Genomic DNA, 18,208 nt, shown 5'->3' with positions numbered 1-18,208 from the left:
TGAACAGAAAACTCTAATGTTTGATCAGTGGGGCGCATGGAGCTCAATTTTATCAAATAACAATCATTCTCTACCCATCAAAATTCAAAACAAAGTAACAAGCATCCTCTGGAAGACTGGGACCGAGTCTCCAAGGTTCACCCAAGACTTCCACTCTTTTTCTTATAAGGGATGTTGGTTGCAATTATCATCAAAACCAAAAGATGAAAAAAACTAAATTAAGTGGAAACTAGAATTTCCTCCTCGCACGAGTAACTTTACATCTTTTCCTCAGATATATCTATATAAATACATAACAAAATCTTATTTCATTTTTTACTACACAAAGAATATCAAAATCCTCTCGTAGTACATAGATAACCAACACAATCAATGCTGGTAACCCATAGCCACCACTGGGATCCTTACCTTGTGACCTCTGCTACCTTTCATTAGAACTTCTCCAAAGCTGTAGGTTCCTGTCACAGATCTCACAGTGAGAGTCACAGTGAACTTCCGTGACCCTCCAGGCAGCAAAGTCATTGCTGGGGGGTCGACTTCAATTGCAATATCTGGGGACATTCTTGGTGCTAGAACATAGGTTTCTTCTTCTGCAACATTTGTAACTGTGCGCGTAACGGTCTGAGTTCCCACCAGATGGGCGACAGTGATTGATGGGGTGTTGAGATCATATGCACGGCCAACAGTCGAGTTGCATGATGAGCTAGTGAAATTTTTTATTTCATGAGGATCAATGCCTGGTATTGCACACAAGAACATAACATAGTCCTCATGACCTACACAAGTGAGGATTAACCTAGTTAGAAAGCAATTTGTGGTGATTTTTGTGATGCTTCCTAGGTCAGAAAGTACCTGCATCAAAGATGAGTCCAGGATCCAGAGCCGCTCTGGGATTCACATGGCCACTCCCATAATCAAATGGGGTAGCACTCACCAGTGTAATAGTTTCAGATGATCCAGAGTATTGCTGGGCCAGAAGAGGCCTATCTGCTCGATCCAATGTTGTTGAGGTTGTCATTAAGGCAGATTTTATGGCAGCTGGACTCCAATGTGGATGTTTCTGCTTCACAAGCGCCGCTATACCGGCTATATGTGGTGCTGCCATGCTAGTTCCAGATATCAAAGCAAATCCCTCTCCTGTTTCAAAGCAAGAATTCCTCTCAACTTCTTCCAATTTATTGTACCACAATATATCTTGGTGAACATTCAGAGCAGGAGATAAGGAAACAGAGACATGGAATTGTTTGAAAATCATTAGTTTCTTACCAATATAATTAGAATCATCTGTTCCATTTGGGGCCCAGGCTGCCCAAATAAGATCACCAGGAGCTAGAATATCTGGTTTGAGAAGATCTGCATCTTGGAAGCTGTAATCTTTTATGTTGGGTCCTCGAGCAGAGAACAATGCTACTTGGGGTGCAGATTTGTGGAGTATAGGCATAAGACCATCCCCAATACTACCTGTTGCCTTAAAACTCCTCACTCGTCCAGTCCAATCTCTTGAAGTAGAAATGTTATAATAGTCTATGAGTTCCTGCAATCGAGATAACGAAGCCCAATAAATAGGTGCTATATGAAGCTTTTCATGATAAAAAGGCACAATGCCTTCTTTCATCTATACTATCTTGCACAACATGAAGTTTTGAATATATTTTGGCAGTAATCAACATTGAAGCTTAAGCATAGGATATTACCATCGACTTGCTGACATCCGTGATGACAATCCCAGGAATACCAACTGGAACAGGATCAAATTTGGTACCAGGAGAAACATTTTCAACAGCAAGAACAAAGCCAACTGCTCCAAGGCTCTTAGCTGTTTCTGAGACTTTTTTTACTGATGCACTACCTACAACAAAATTGAACGAATATCCACATAGAAGAATGTTACCCTCCACTAAATTCTTGTTCAATACTTCAGGCCTCTGGCAGTCCGAAGGGCTGTACTTTGTAACAGAAGCATCCAACATTACATCATTGGCTGCAACAAGGGTGAATGTCTTGTTCCAACTTGTAGCAGCTGCAATTAGCCACAAGAACATATATCAGCACAGAAGAGCAGATGCATCTGTGGGATAGTAAGCAGAGTCGACATTACTGCCAAAATAAGAGCAGATGCTCACGTTGGATGGTTCCGATAATAGAGAACCAAATTTATACTTTTGTGACTTCCACATCTCAAAACAAATGTTTTAAAGCTTACTGAGCATCAACCCAGAAAGGCCTGTAGTACCTGGGGTGACTGGTTAAATCATGGTTTGGCCAATTTGACCATCGCATCAACATAACACCACAGATGCAGTTGATATGGATCAAAAGTAACTGGAAACCAGTTAAATTTGGATAAAAAGTTCATGGTTCAATTTAACCATGTTTCATTATGCCTCTGACATGCAGTTGATATGAACTGGAAAGGGTCCTGGTTCTGCTACAACCTGATTCAACTAGCTGGTTCAGTCTGGGTTGTTCTAAACATGATCAGCAATGGATGAATTGCACACATGGAACAAGCACTGTGTTGTAGGTTCCATACTTAACTCTTAAATCAACTAGTCCTATCAAAATGCACACCACCAGTCCAAACATTCTTTGGATGGTAAAAGAGGGGAGAGTGTACTAAATAGGGAGGGACATTACTTCATTTCCAGATATATCCTTCTTGGATACATCTAATGGAGGGTCATGCTCCACTATCTGCTGCATCCTATATGGCTGTCATCCATGGATAATAATCATGAGGCTGCAAGACTCAGATCTACTTCAAATGTTCTTAAGTTGGTATGCACGCTGATAAAGTGCTGTCCAAACAATAGAGAAAACCCCTTCTTTTGGTGCCATATTTTCCCGTGTTAAATGCCCAAGGAACTAATTTTTGGTTGTATGACTTTTATTTTCAGAATCTCTACATTGATTTTGCAGATATCAATCATAGTTTTAAGTCTAGAGTAACTTCTGGCATGTGAATCTGTAAAATTTGCACCGGGATCCCTGGAGGGTCCATATGCCAATTTGCAAAGCTTATTCTGTATTCAATCCATAATGCCAAGTCATACTTTCTTAATTATTCCAAGGGGCTTTTGATAAAAGTTGAAGTGGCTGAATTGAATGACTTGTTGCTTTGTCTTTTAGCAGACAAAATAATAAAGTAGTTGATGGAATAATATAATCAACCCAATTTCAGCTTCAACCATTAAGGAGCTCACCTCCTTAATAATTTATTTATTTATTTATTTTTGATAGATAACTCCTTAATAATTTATTCACTAAAAGATTAAGCAATAAGTCTTTCAGTTCAACCATTTCAGCTGTTATCAAACAGAGCCCAAGTGCCAACCATGTGCCAGCAATCTTAATTGTTCGACCCTGACTTCCCCTTAACAAATAACCCTTAGAAATACTATAGCCTGTGGAGCTACCATTAAACTTTGAATTGCTAAACCCTGGATACTAGAGAATAAAATTCCACTAACCTGCTCTACTGATGTGGACAGATAGGGGTAGTCCAATAGATTCTTTTTATTGGTAATGTCCACTTTATAATGTATAAAATATGAGAGTAGTCTTATGGATCCAGAACCAAAGGTATGAAGTTGAGAATAGATGAGAAGGGGGGGGGGGGGGAGGGGAGGGAGGTAGGTACCAAAGACCAAAATAAACCGATTTTATTTCAAACTCAACCTATCTCTTAAGTGAAGCTTTACAAATATAAAGCTTTGGGGTAGGACAGGCCTCTTACACTAACAAACTCAAATACTTAATGACCAAGAAAAGGAATAAATAATGGGTAGAAACTTCTAATCATGCACAAACTCTTTAAAGCAAATAAGAACCCTAACTTAATGATTCCAAAGAAACCAGAAATTACTAAAAATTGTGAGTTTGGATATTACTACAAATAGTATGTTTTATTAAAACTAATAAATTTCTAGAAGATTGGAATTTAGCACTACGACCACTTCACCTCTCATTAAGTTCCCTATGGGATGCTAGAACTTGTGGGATCCACAGAAAAACTCCCAATTTCCCACAAACTTCTCTAAATTTCATATTGCTCCTTGTTATAATCTTTTTTTCCTTCTTCTTTTTTACCTTCATTATCAACGTTTGGTAACTGGTGTTCATCCAGAATCAGTTAGGACACAAAAAATAGTCATCTAATATCAATTTTGGTACCAAAGCAAACTCTAATTCAATAGTGAGGAGATTAGAAGAACAAACAGATTATTTTATGAACATCTATAAAAAAAAAAACAGATTCTTTTATGAACTAAACCAGATAGGTCCATTTTGGTTCAGTTGCTCAGTCATTTTGGCAAAATATATGGCATTAGAAACATGTACATATAATAATAAATACCACTTTATCAGTTCTAAACTTCTAATTGTCGACCGTTTAAGACAGAGCAAACTGGATAGCTCACAAAAATGGATATGTGGATATGTGAAGCAGTGATATGACTATTTATCAAAAAGAAAAAGTAGTGATAGGACTCTATTTCCTAAGATCCCAGACAATGATACAGGTATAGATATCCCAGGTTTATTATGGTATGGTTTGTTAAGAAGCACCAATAAAAGTCTAAATGATATAAACATACTCTAGGAAGTGACCATGCAGTATCTGGTATTGAATCAGGTATTTATCATGTCCAGCAATTGTTCACTAATGCTGCATTTGGCATTCCTTATTTTAAGGGCTTATCCCCTTTTTGCAATTAAAGTGCCTTGATGAACCCTGACTTTTTAACTGCAAAAAGGAGATAAGTCCTTAAAATAAGAATGCCAAATGCAGCCTAAGCATGTACAGGTATTCAGGTATCATAGCCTTCTGGTAGTCTCACATGAGATAGTTTAAAAATAATTTTGGCAGAATTACCAGTTATTAAATCAACAACACTAGGAGATGATGAATCAGTTAGCTACCCATTGATAATTTGACTGCACAAGAAAAAGTCTCATATACAAAAAAAAAAAGGAAAAATCTCAGTTTTGACATTTTGCTAAATACAGATAACTATGTTCAACCTTGGTCTGTTATGTTTCCAGGGATTGTTTAAATCAAAATTTTGATTTTCATTTCTAAGAATTTTCCTACCAGTATGGTTATATTCCCCTGACTATTACCAGTTACCACATCATGATGAATCTATACAAGATAACAACAAGAAGCATACAAAACTTACGTGCCAAACCAATTCCTGGTAAGATTTTTCCATTTCCAAGTGTCAAATGATTTTTGTATCTGCGATCATCAATTGCAGCAGCTACCGATGTTATCCATGGACTGTAAGACAACAAGGACTTGGGAAAGGGGCCTCCATTTCCAGCTGCCTGAACAACAAAAACTCCTGCTTTCACAGCTGAAAGAAGTGTGGCATCAAAAGGGTTTAAAAATGTAGTCCTGGTTGTTGCTGGAGGACTGTTTGGCCCCACTGAGAGATTGAGAATGTCCACACCATCCTGAACAGCCTGTTTAGAAAAGCAGTTGTTTTGTGTTAAAATCATATATAGACCAGCATAAATATTTACTCACGATGACTGATATTCATTAAGTGTACTGGAATTAGAATTATCTTTTTTTTTTAGATTTACACTGGAATTGGAATTATTTTTCTCTCCAAGCATGCAATCAGCCAACTGTTCAGTTGAATATTGATTTCCTTTGGGTTTAAACCCAGCAAAAGAATTCAAGGAAAATCAATGGGTCCATATCTCCATTTGCATTGATATAATGGTACTAGGCACATGACTGGAATTAGAATTATCTTTTTTTTTTTAGATTTACACTGGAAATGGAATTATTTTTCTCTCCAAGCATGCAATCAGCTAACTGTTCAGTTGAATATTGATTTCCTTTGGGTTTAAACCCAGCAAAAGAATTCAAGGAAAATCAATGGGTCCATATCTCCATTTGCATTGATATAACGGTACTCGGCACATGGTCAAGAGAAATGGGAAGATGAAAAAATGTGACATTTTCTTTCCTTCTAGAAGATTATTAAAATACAAGATATCCACCAAATTATGAACAATCAGATTTTAAGGTCTTGAAAAATCAAGTTGACGCATCCCTCCAGAAAGTCAAGCATGTAGTTGATTGAAGTTTTCAAGATAAAAAGAAAGTTATTTATCATCAATAATATTCTAAAGAGGGATGAAAACATCCAGTTGCTTTATCCCCTCCAGAAAGACAACTATGTAGTTTGTTAAAGTTTTCAAGACAAATGTTTATTAGTTACTGAAGATGATCAAGACTGCTATCAGTCTTGGGCACTAAGGAATTTCAGGTTTGAACAGAAGAGAAAGTGAAGAAGAAAGAGGAGAAAGATTAGTGAGAGAGCAGTAGAACACAGGTTTGAAAGAAATGACAGATTCTGAATAATCTGCCGCCGCCGCTTCAATTTAATATTTATATGTTATGCTAGTTACATGAAAGGACATATCTGCCATTGGTGTTTACATCATAACACTTAACAATATAAAAAACTGAAGAGTAAATAACAGAACTAGAATAACAGAATAACAGAACAGATAGACTAGGTATATTCTACCCTACGGACAGAGTGGCCCCACAGCTGTGGGGGCCACATCAGTTTCTCTACACTCCCCCTCAAGTTGGGAGTAAATGTTTATCATTCCCAACTTGGATAGATCCACTTCTAGCTTCTTTCTTGATACAGCTTTAGTAAGGATATCTGCTAGTTGCATACTGGATGTGATGTAAGGGAGGCATATTTCTTGAGATGAGACCCTCTCTCGTACAAAATGTCGGTCAACTTCAATGTGCTTGGTTCTGTCATGCTGCACTGGATTATGTGCTATATTAATGGCTGCTTGATTATCACAATACAGCATCAGAGGCTTCTCATACTCAATACCCAACTCCTCAAGTAGAGATCTTAGCCATAGGATTTCAGCCACTCCGTTGGCCATGGACCTGTATTCTGCTTCAGCACTAGACCGGGAGACAACACTTTGTTTTTTACTTCTCCAGGAGACAATGTTTCCTCCCACAAGGGCACAATATCCTGAGGTAGACCGTCTGTCATCAACACTCCCAGCCCAATTGGCATCTGTATAGACCTCCACCTTCATGTGGTTATTGTTCTTGAACAGTATACCCCTACCCGGGCATCTCTTCAAGTAGGTTAGAATTCTTTCTGCCGCAAGAAGATGTGTGGTTCTAGGAGAATGCATGTACTGGCTGACAACACAAACAACATAAGTAATATCCTGCCGAGTGAGGCAGAGATATAGGAGCTTTCCTACCAACCGCTGGAACATAATTTTGTCTTCAAGCAGCTCCCCACTCTCTGCACTAATCCTGTGGTTCTGTTCAATGGGTGTATCTGCAGGTTGACACCCAGCTTTCCAGTTTCAGCCAACAGATCTAAAACATATTTCCTCTGAGACAAAGATCCCCTGTTTAGATCTAACAACCTCAATGCCCAAAAAATACCGTAGTGTACCCAGATTTTTCACCTCAAACTCTTGATGGAGGAGCTGTTTAAGGGACTCAATCTCATGGTTGTCATTTCCTATCACCACAATATCATCAACATATACTGCGAGCAGTATCAGTGAAGACTCCACCTTCTTGATGAACAGTGTATGATCTGACTGGGCCTGTACATAACCAAACTTTCCAAGAGCCAGTCTGAATCTGTCGAACCAAGCTCTAGGTGACTGCTTCAAACCATACAATGCCTTATTGAGCCGACAGACCTTCTTACCTGTCTCTGTATCATAGTATCCAGGAGGCAACTGCATGTAAACCTCTTCTTGCAAGTCCCCATTCAGGAAGGCATTTTTAACATCCATTTGGTACAAAGGCCAAGTGTGGCTTGCTGCAAGAGATAATAGAACTCGAATGGTGGTCATCTTGGCTACCGGGGCAAATGTCTCCAAGTAATCTATACCATAAGTCTGAGTGAACCCTTTTGCAACTAGTCGAGCTTTATACCTCTCAATGGATCCATCCACATTGTGCTTCACAGTAAATACCCATCTGCATCCAACTGGTTTCTTTCCTTTGGGCAAGTCAACTAGCTCCCAGGTATTATTTTTCAACAGGGCATCCATTTCAACTTGCATTGCACCTCTTAACTCCGGGACTGATAGGGCCTCCTATACTGTTCTTGGAATAGGGACATTGGAAATGGAACTAAGGTAGGACCTGTAGGTAGGAGATAGGCAATCATAGGATAAGAAATGGGAAATACAGTGGGCTGTAGATGTGGTACAATGTCGTTTCCCATTACGAACTGCAATCGGAAGATCAAGGTCATCTGTAGGAGGTGAAATGGCAACAATAGAAGAAGTCTCAGTGGGTCCTGGGACTGTAATGTCTGGACCTGGGGCCGTAGATGATGAGATTGGAGCTAGCCTGGACTGCTGATGATCGAGATCAACCTGCCTGCACCGCCTAACAGGTACAACCGAATGTTTTAAGGGGAATAGAAAACAACTCCTCATGTGGGTATAGAAGGGAAAAGGAGATCGCAAATCAAGAACCCGGGAAGGAATCCGATTAATAAGATATACCGTCGTGAGGATAGCATCACCCCAGAAGCGAATAGGGACATTAGAGGTAAACATAAGACTTCTAGCCACCTCCAAGATGTGCCTATTCTTCCTTTTTGCAACCCCATTCTGCTAAGGTGTATGAGGGCAAGAGCTCTGATGGATAACCCCACGAGTAAGAAGGTAAGATGTCAATGACTTAGCAAAGTATTCCTTTGCATTATCAGATCTAAGAACTTTAATCTTGACATCAAACTGGGTTAGGATCATTTGGTGAAAGTTTTGGGTCAGGGCGGGAACCTCATCTCGTGAACGCATAAGATAAACCCAAGAAAACCGGGTATGGTCATCAACAAATAACAAAAAATATCTGTACCCACCCATAGAAGGAATGTGATATGGCCCCCAAACATCCATATGCACAAGATCAAAAGGACGATTACTCCTTTTATTACTCAATGAATAAGAGCTTCTACAATGTTTAACAAACTCACAGCTTTCACATTGCAACTGGGACAACTCAACAGACTCAAACAAAGTAGGAAACAGACTCTTTAAGGACCAAAAAGACAAATGACCCAATCGTGGCATAACCGAACTCACACTTTGGGAAACAAGTGACCTCTTACCCACTGACTCTTCCCGACGAGAACTCTCCCCGAGCAGATAGATCCCATTCGTCTCACGACCAGTCCCAATCACCTTCTTCATCTCCAGGTCCTGCAAAAAACACACCGGTTAGGAAAGAAAGTTACTGAGCAGTTCATGTGTTTGGTAATACTACTGACTGAAAGGAGGTTAGTATCAAACTTAGGAACATGTAAGACAGAAGACAAGGAAATCGTATCTGATAACTTAATGTCCCCCTTCCCATAAATAGGAACCAGGGAGCCATCAGCAATAGATACTTTATCCCTACTAGATGACAAATGGTAAGAGGTAAACAGTGAAGGCAAACTGGTCATGTGGTCGGATGCACCTAAATCTATCACCCAACAAGGTTCAGTAGTACCTGGAGCCGAGGCATGGTAGGCTGAAGCTAGAGTACCTGAATTTACGGTTGTAATCTGACCACCCATCTCAAAAACACTGCCATAACTAATGCTCCCAAAGCTGCCTTTTGCCAGATTTTTAAACTCCATCTCGGTCAAGTCTTAAAACAACACTTGGAATACCAACACAATAAAAAACAGTATAGGCCTGATCTGTATTCACAGTGTATGTGCACAAAACTGGGATAACTCTGATCTGAAATCAACTAACAAACACAACAGTGGCTGTCCGTAGAGCTCTAACCCCTTTAAGAGAGTTCGAAAACCCCAAAAAACTCTGAACAACAGCTTAGAAGGAGGTCTGATTTGCCTTTGCAGAATTAGAGTTTTAATCAGTCCTTAAAGTGATCAATTCAGTTGCACAATCTAATCAGTACTGTATAGATAGACTTGCAGTAGGGTTAATATGAAACCCAAGAATCTGATCAATGCTAACAATAAACTTGAGGACAGCTCTAGATAGATCACAAGATTCAGTCCAGCACTAGGGCTTGCCGCAAGATCACTTTCAAACTCTAGTGCAGAAAGAAACAAGGCTGAGACAGTTCGGTGTAAAACAGTAGGGTTTGCTGTAAAACCCTGAGTCGAAGTGTAAAAACAGTAGGGTTTTAATCACAGTAGAACAGTAGGGTTTGCTGTAAAACCCTAGTGAATCGAAGAGATGAAAACCTAGAACGGTTCAGCCTTCCTCTCCAGATAGGTCCAACTTATCTTTTCTTAGAAAAGTAGATGACTTACAAGAAAAGAATTGTTCGCTGCCTTCTAGGGTTACCTGAACCCTAGTCTTCTCTGATCCTTCCTGACCACCAATACTCTACAACCATGACAAAACTTCCAACAGCTGCTAGCACTTCTGGCAATCTCCAAGAATCAGTCTGCGAACTCCACCTTTTCAGCTTCTAGTCCTAGGAGATTCTCATGTGGTCGGCTGGTATTAGACTCACATAAGAAACCCTAACTTGGCTCTGATACCATGAAGATGATCAAGACTGCTATCAGTCTTGGGCATTAAGGAATTTCAGGTTCGAACAGAAGAGAAAGTGAAGAAGAAAGAGGAGAAAGATTAGTGAGAGAGCAGTAGAACACAGGTTTGAAAGAAAGGACAGATTCTGAATGATCTGCCGCCGCCGCTTCAATTTAATATTTATATGTTATGCTAGTTACATGAAAGGACATATCTGCCCTTGGTGTTTACATCATAACACTTAACAATATAAAAAACTGAAGAGTAAATAACAGAACTAGAATAACAGAATAACATAACAGATAGACTAGGTATATTCTACCCTACAGACAGAGTGGCCCCACAGCTTCTCTACAATTACCACCAAGCTAGGGCAAGAGCCACACATTGGTCAATCTTCCTACCCAACAAAGAAAAATAGGGTGCTGATTTCTCTGACCATTGAACGAGTAATTAAACAACAAAAGATGAGAAAGTATTGAGCAGACGTGGCAAGTTGATAGGACCATTACTTGCATCACTGTTCCAGAAAGAGAAGGCTTAGAGGTTGGAATTTTCACTGCTTAGAGTGTTGGACATTATGTACTTTTCTGTTTCTGGTAATGCAATGAATCTTATTATCTATCAAAAAAACCACTGAAATAGAACTCAGCAATAGTATAGATGCATCTAATAAAATGTGAATGCAGTATGACCAATTCAACCATCCAACTCTAGAAAATTATTAGTTGCATCACAATTAAGATAAATGAACTTAAATCTAAACTATGAGGTAGAGATTTCAAATTTGGAAAAGAACAAATGTAGAAGACCACACGGTCAACAGTAGTGGACCATAGCCCATTTAATTAATTGACCAATATTTGGACAAGCAGGTTGAAGTAACCATGTGATAGATGAGGAAATACTTCACTGGGCATAGCTGAAATATGTTCCATTCAAAAACTTGGGTGTTCAAAGAAAATATATGATACTACAAATTTACCTTTCATCTAAATCTATAAACTAGTAAATATCAGTCTTCTACCTTGCAATAAATCTATGATCTAGTAAATGTCAATCATTTAATCTTTCAGCAATTGAATAATAGCATACCTGCTCAATAGCAGCCACTACATCTGCAACAAACCCTCCAAAAAGCCTATACAGTGCCTTGTATACAGCAATCCTGAACATAAAGACATGGTAACCATTTGAAAAATACATGATGATGAGGAGAATAATTGCCATGAAATTAATACTGTTTTGTGTTAAAGATAGTTATAGCCCTTCACCTGGCACGTGGAGCCATCCCACTTGCTCTCCCAAATTCATGTCCATGCATACGCACTGGAATTCCATTATTTCCAGCTGCAATTGCTGCTGTGTGACTGTTAATTTTTTTGTGAAACAACAAAATAAATTAAAATAGAACAAAAGACAACAACAAAAGTAAAAAATTGATTTGATCATAGGAGATGAAAATTTAAAATGGATTTACTAGTTTTTCCACTGTCTGGAATTATTTTCTTTGAACACAAAAACAAAGAAAAAAAAAAACCTTTCATGGTATAGTCTTAAGAAAAAGATGGCAATAGTGACTGAAATGGATATTCAGAAATTAGTTGAAAGTCCACATTGCAGGATAAAAAAACACACTATAATTGATTTAGGCCTATCAATCCTACCAAATTACTACAAATCATCAGCAACCTTAATTGACTGATAGAGGCACAAGTTTAACAACAGAAACAAAGGACTTTTTTCCACAGTTTCCAGGATATGAGAAATAATATAGGAAGGGTAGCACCTCCAAGGAGGCAATGATTAACATATCTGGGTTGGCTGTGAACAGTAACACTAATCTCTGGGGGCAGAACTTGTAACAAAATGATAATCTAGGGCCTGCATGGCTGCAACAAAGAGTCAGGCCACTAACCCCAACTTGGATAAGGTTCAAAGGCCTGGAGAATCGTAAAACTCTTCTTGTCTCTAGAGCTGTAAGATCCTGACAAAAACTTGGTCCAATGCTACTCTCAACAATATCCAATTTCAAGGCTTGTCATAATTCATAACAATATGTTAACACTCACACAGGAAAGTGTTAGGTAATGTCTCCTGCCTGCCTCTTCCTTTGAATGTTACACACATCCAATATACACAGAGCCTATTTGTCAGTGGCTCTATCACTCTCACCAAAGATTCCATCTGGGTTGAGAGCTTGCTTGATGGGATGAAAAAAAAATTATATCTAGACTAGTCTTCTTGACCAGGATCATCCTACCAGGATACCTCTCTCAGACCAAGTGATTATCTGGATGAACCTATTGAATGAGGGATTTTAAACAATTTGAATGGTATGCATGTACATCCAAGGCAAGGATATAGATTTCAGAAGTGAGCAGGCAAAACCATATCAACTAGTTTACTTTGCATAAACTATCATGTTAGAGTCTCATGCACCAGATTCAAAAATAAAGAAATAAAATAAAGTAAATCTTTTGAAAAAAGAAACGCCCTAGCAAACTTTCCTTTTCATGCAAACATAAGGATACCAACCTTCCATGCCCATCACCATCCAAAGGTGAAGCAAAATCAATTGCTGGGTTAAATGCTCCAGCCGCAGTCGCAGCTGCAGCAAAATGTTGGGCTCCCACAATCTTCCCATTACAGAGGCTCCTCTTAGTGTCTGGATCAACTTCACACTTCCCTCTATATTTAGGAACAGGGCCAAATGGCTCTGTGTTATGAGTTGCAAAGCTTGGGTGATGTGGATATATCCCTGAGTCCACAAAGCCTATCACAATATCTTCTCCTGCCTTGTCAAAGCCACCACCTGTCGGCCATACTCCCGTTGGAAGCCCCAAAAATTGTGGGGTGTGTGTTGTCAGCCTTTTGACCTTCCAATCTCTCTCCACAGATTTCACACCAGGGGTCCGTCTAAGGATTTCCGCCTGCCCAACAAATTGAAATTGAATGAGGGTGAAGATATAGAAAAAACAAGAAACATTTTTTATTGGATTTTATTTCATTTAAAAACAATATATGTATTGATGAACAAAAAATAAAATGCATAGATTAGGAAAGAAATAAAAAAGTCTAACTATACACCTGTTCAGGGGAAATGTGAACAGCAAACCCATTGATAAGATGCCGATAACTGTAAAGCTTCTTGTATGTCCCACGTTCAAAAAGCAACCCAAGAAGCATATCTTGTCTCTTTTCAAGGTGATGGGAGTAGGATATAACCAATTCACTACACAAAAGGTCCAATTAGAAGAAAGGACAGACGAGAAAAATACTACACTATTTTGGGTTATTCAAGCTTAGTTTCATAAGTTGGTCAAATACTATATCTGCATCTTAAATTGATTATCAATCGATGCATTTCAGAAATAGAAATAACCTTCATAAATTGATGCAATTCTATGAAATATGCATAAAGGAAGAATAAGAGTTAAGAGATTAAATTCAGAATAACTAGGTCATAGAAAATGATAAATAAGGTCAATGTTAGAAATAAAAACATATTTCCTAATATGTACACATACATATTTATAGAGGGTCCATGCACGAATGCATACATGTACAAATACACATATATGGATAGTGCTATTTTGTAGTGAAATTTGGAGAAGAAGCCTAAACAGCTTACAAGCTTCCATTAGGGCATGGACGTGCCTACTGCTCACGTGTTATTAAGGTCTTAGCCCAAAGCCCTCACCAAATTTAAAGCCTTGTTTTCTCCTGGGAACATCATGGACTCAAGGAAGAAAATGAAGATTGGGCTGTTCATATCACTATATAATGGGTATATTGATGCCAGAGAGAAAGTGGTGGACACATGACCAATCCAAAGGAGCCCCTTATCTGACAGAGAACATGAATTAGCATATAATTTCTCTACATGGCAGAAACACTGCAGTTCAAGTAGGAAAGAAGTCTAAGTGATATCACTGTTTGGGTGTTGCTAGTACTGAGGGATATATTGCCATACTCTTACCAATTGAATGATACAACTCGTATTTCAGACAACTTGAAGTCTAAGTGATATTCAAGTTCTAAAAAACATACAACTCGTATTTCAGACATGCATAAAACAACATTTATGTCCTAGACCATAACTCTAGATGTGCAACTGGTAGGTTTACTTACAAGGAAAAAACAGTGCAATAGCATTAAAATAGAAGGGGGATTTGCAGAAAAGCAATCTGATGAGTTGATAAGGGTGTATCTGCATACAAGTGACCTGATGAATGAATTCTTTGAAAAAGAAAATGATTCAGTAAATTATTTATTTATTTATACCTATCAAAAAATATTTATTTATTTTATTGAAACCATAATAGAATGGATATTACTTGAATATATTTGGGCGATTTATTATGATATAATTATAAATCCATTCTACACTAATTATGGCTTCAAAACTCTTGGGACCAAAGATAACCAGGCCATGTACTTAGCAAAGAAAAATCAGCAGGGAATGGGACAGAGTAACTACAGATTTAACAAGCAAGATGCTAAATTTGAGTAGAGATACTATGATAAATATCTGCAGTTTTGGTATTTTAACCTGGATATTTTGAGAAAGGAAGACTCAGGGGAAGCATAAGCAAATACCTAGTGGTATCAATCTTTTCATCAGACGAAGCAGTGGCTTCATACCCTTCAACACCACCCCTGTAACTCACTACAGGCTCCCCTTCAAGTGTCACGATGTAAACCTCTGCTGCCTTCGCAAAAACAAAAAGGCTAAAAAGCACTAAAACTTTACATGACTTCATCGCTATCATTTTCATCGATGGAATGGCAATTGCAGTAACTCAAGATCTGTTTCTTGACTTTCTTCCAAGTCTGCAACTGTAATACAGATAACAGAAAAACAGAATTAGTGTTAAGATAACTGCAGAAGGACTACAGAATGGCAAAGCTTACTTTCCTTCACCAGGATCAAAAAAGTAGCAAAAGCCACAAAAAAATAGCATGAAAGAAAAAGTATAATGCAATAAGAGGAGAAGAAACAAGAGAGAACACCAGAGTGTGAATAAAAAAAACTATTTTCTGCCATTACATGAGCTCTAGTTGCAGAAGGACATAAAACAGATGGAATATAATATAATATTAATACACAAGTACACAACACATGGTTACACTTGAGAGATGATAGCAGATCTTATCTTCAATCACCCAGATCAGATTCTAAGGAAACAAGCAGTGTCGTGCAGACGAATAATTGCAGAAACCCACCAAAAAAAGGTGGGGTCTGGGCAGTAAAAGTTTTAAGAAACATTTAAACACCAGAATAAAAAAAAAAAAAAAATAGAGCTCAAACTATGGTTCAGCAAGATCACAAACAATTAACGAGAAGTTCAGCTCTTAGACCAGGGAACTGTTGAAAGAAAGAAAACAAAAAATATTACCAAAACTAAGATTTTTTGCATCAGAGAAGCTCCAGTCAGAGGAACCAACAAAAAACCATGCCTTTGAATTTTTTACAGTCAAATAAGGTATCAGACCACAAGTTATGGGCTTTCTGTTTCCATCAAAGAAACTGGAACTAGAGAAAAAGCATTAGAAAACTATGGTTTCTACACTTTCTGGGCTGTTACCCAAAGCTTCTTACAATTAAATACTATGAGAAAGCTGGGTGTTTTACCAGAGAAATCAAGTTCAAGTGATCCTATCTCCGAAGCTACTATTTACATTTTGCTGTCATGAAAGCAACCGAACCCGCATAAAATCCGAACAAAGCTACGATTTTTTTCCGGCTCAATCCACAAGAAAGGAATCCCAATTTACAAATCTCCTCTCTTCACATTCCCGCCATTAAAAAATCCCAAATCCAAGTAAAGCGAGGAAAGAAAAAAAGCTATGGTTTTTTACCACTGGCCACCCACGTAAGGAATCAATGGAGCTCTGACATTCACATTTACGCCATGAAAGAAGCTTAACCGGAAGGACAAAAACGAGAGCTTATAGAATAAGCACGCTTACACTTCTAAAAAGGAAAAAGCATGGATCACACAAAAGCAGAAACAAGCACTAAGCTGTACCAGAGTAGTCACTAAACCTTCTACATTACGTCTCTTCCGCCACTAAAAAGCAGAAGTACTTAGAAAGGAAAAAAACAGAAAAAGATAAAATAACGATTTCAGTGGAGAGATCGAAGGACTGAACCGTCGAAGCAGAAACGAAACACCAGAAATGACATGGGTTTTCAGAAGAAGAGACGGAAATTAGGGTTTCTGGGGAGGAGAACGATCCATTAAAGAGGGTATTTACGGTTCTGCCATTAAAGGAGCTTCAGTTGCAGAGACAGTGAGACAGAGTGAGTAGTGAGGGCTCTCAGACGCTCCGGACAAGGAGACCGAAAATAAAGGAGAATATTTATAAAATAGTATTAAATTAAAATATTAAAATAGTTAATTAATTAATGTTTTCTCTTCAATTAAGGTCAAGAAAAAGGGCTACAGCCTACAGCCTACAGCCTACAGCCTACAGCCTACAGGGAGAGAAACTCAGAAACACGAGCTCAGTCATTCACGGCTGTTTTTTTTACTGAGCGCCCATTTTAATATAATTTTCGGGTTCAAATATTTAATAATTAAATTACAAAAATACCCATGAATTGGTCAACATAAGAAGATTCTAATTCTACGGCTTGAAATGAAGGAGAGATGATTGTGTTGGTGGGTTGGGGATGTATGTTATCGGTACTACTCTGGCACATGGGGAAGGGGGTTCCTTTCAAATAATTTAATAGTTTATTGAGGCTTGGAAGACAGCCCAAGCTATTCTCCATTTAAGTGGAAGCCAAGAGACCATGAGAGATGATCTAGTACAGATGTGTATAGTTGTGAATAGCATGGATTATTGACAAGGGAGGAAAAGGATTTCAGCTGCGTGGACTATGCCATAAACCGATCCAGCCTCTAGGCTGTTTTCAGTATCTTCTTCAACAGCAACCATCTTCTGGTGTGGAACCTTCTTGAAAAACCAGCTGTCAAATTGCTTAATTTTTTTCAGGTTTGAGCCTGGGGGCTTCTCATAATGGCTGAAGTGACTGAATTGGCTGACTTATTGCTTTGTCTCTTTTAGTGGGTAAGTCATTAAGTGGGTTGCCGCCACTTGCCTGTTTCTCAATGACTTAAAGTTGTGTTTGGTGAATTGAATTTCCTGCAAATGAAAAGCTCTGCACATACGGTATCTGGCACTACACATCAGGAATGTCGAGATCAGAGATATTCACAATGTATGGTTGGATGCCATTCATGTATAGAGCTTTTGCTTTTTAGATCCCATTTTGGTGTTTGGTACCATTAACATTTTTTTAAAGTTGATATTTCAGGCTCAAACCGTTTCAAGAGGCAAGGCTTGATAACAACTGAAATAACTGAACTGAATGACTTACTCGGTTTGTTTGTTAGTGAATAAAATGATTAAATAATAAAGTTTTGAGTATGCACTATTCAACCCAATTTCAGCTTCAGCTTCAGCCCTTAAGCCTAATAACTTATTCACTAAAAGACAAAATATAAATCATTCAGTTCAAGCACTGAACCAAGCTGTTATCAAATGGCCGAAGTATTGTGTTGGGTATTGACATTTAATGTTACTTAAAAATACATTTATGTTCAATCTTCAATGTGAGAGTACCCTATCCAATGGTCAAATTTAAAGTCAATTG

General features: G+C 38.3%; 1 protein-coding gene across 9 annotated transcripts; it reads right to left on the bottom strand.

Moving 5' to 3' along the window:
• Positions 1-204: 204 nt before the first annotated feature.
• Positions 205-17,063, bottom strand: LOC104611722 (subtilisin-like protease SBT2.6). Of its 9 annotated transcripts, none has more exons than XM_010278910.3 (11): positions 16,178-17,063; positions 15,142-15,381; positions 13,630-13,774; positions 13,078-13,472; positions 11,814-11,909; positions 11,635-11,707; positions 5,184-5,469; positions 1,695-2,020; positions 1,267-1,534; positions 853-1,137; positions 205-776 (listed from the first exon to the last, which is right to left on the bottom strand). In XM_010278910.3, exons 2-11 carry the CDS (start codon positions 15,318-15,320, stop codon positions 370-372), a joined length of 2,460 nt encoding a protein of 819 aa, XP_010277212.1. In that variant the 5' UTR covers positions 15,321-15,381; positions 16,178-17,063; the 3' UTR covers positions 205-369. The 9 variants fall into 9 exon arrangements, with proteins under 9 accessions (XP_010277212.1, XP_088749246.1, XP_010277213.1 ...); XM_088893120.1 differs by having other exon boundaries at positions 205-737; XM_010278911.3 differs by having other exon boundaries at positions 16,405-16,887.
• Positions 17,064-18,208: the final 1,145 nt, after the last annotated feature.

The sequence above is a fragment of the Nelumbo nucifera genome, chromosome 8 (assembly GCF_055504915.1).
Source record: "Nelumbo nucifera cultivar China Antique chromosome 8, China Antique-T2T, whole genome shotgun sequence".
NCBI lineage: Eukaryota > Viridiplantae > Streptophyta > Magnoliopsida > Proteales > Nelumbonaceae > Nelumbo > Nelumbo nucifera.
The sequence above is the reverse complement of the archived record's forward strand: the minus strand, read 5'-3'. Positions and strand labels throughout refer to the sequence as shown.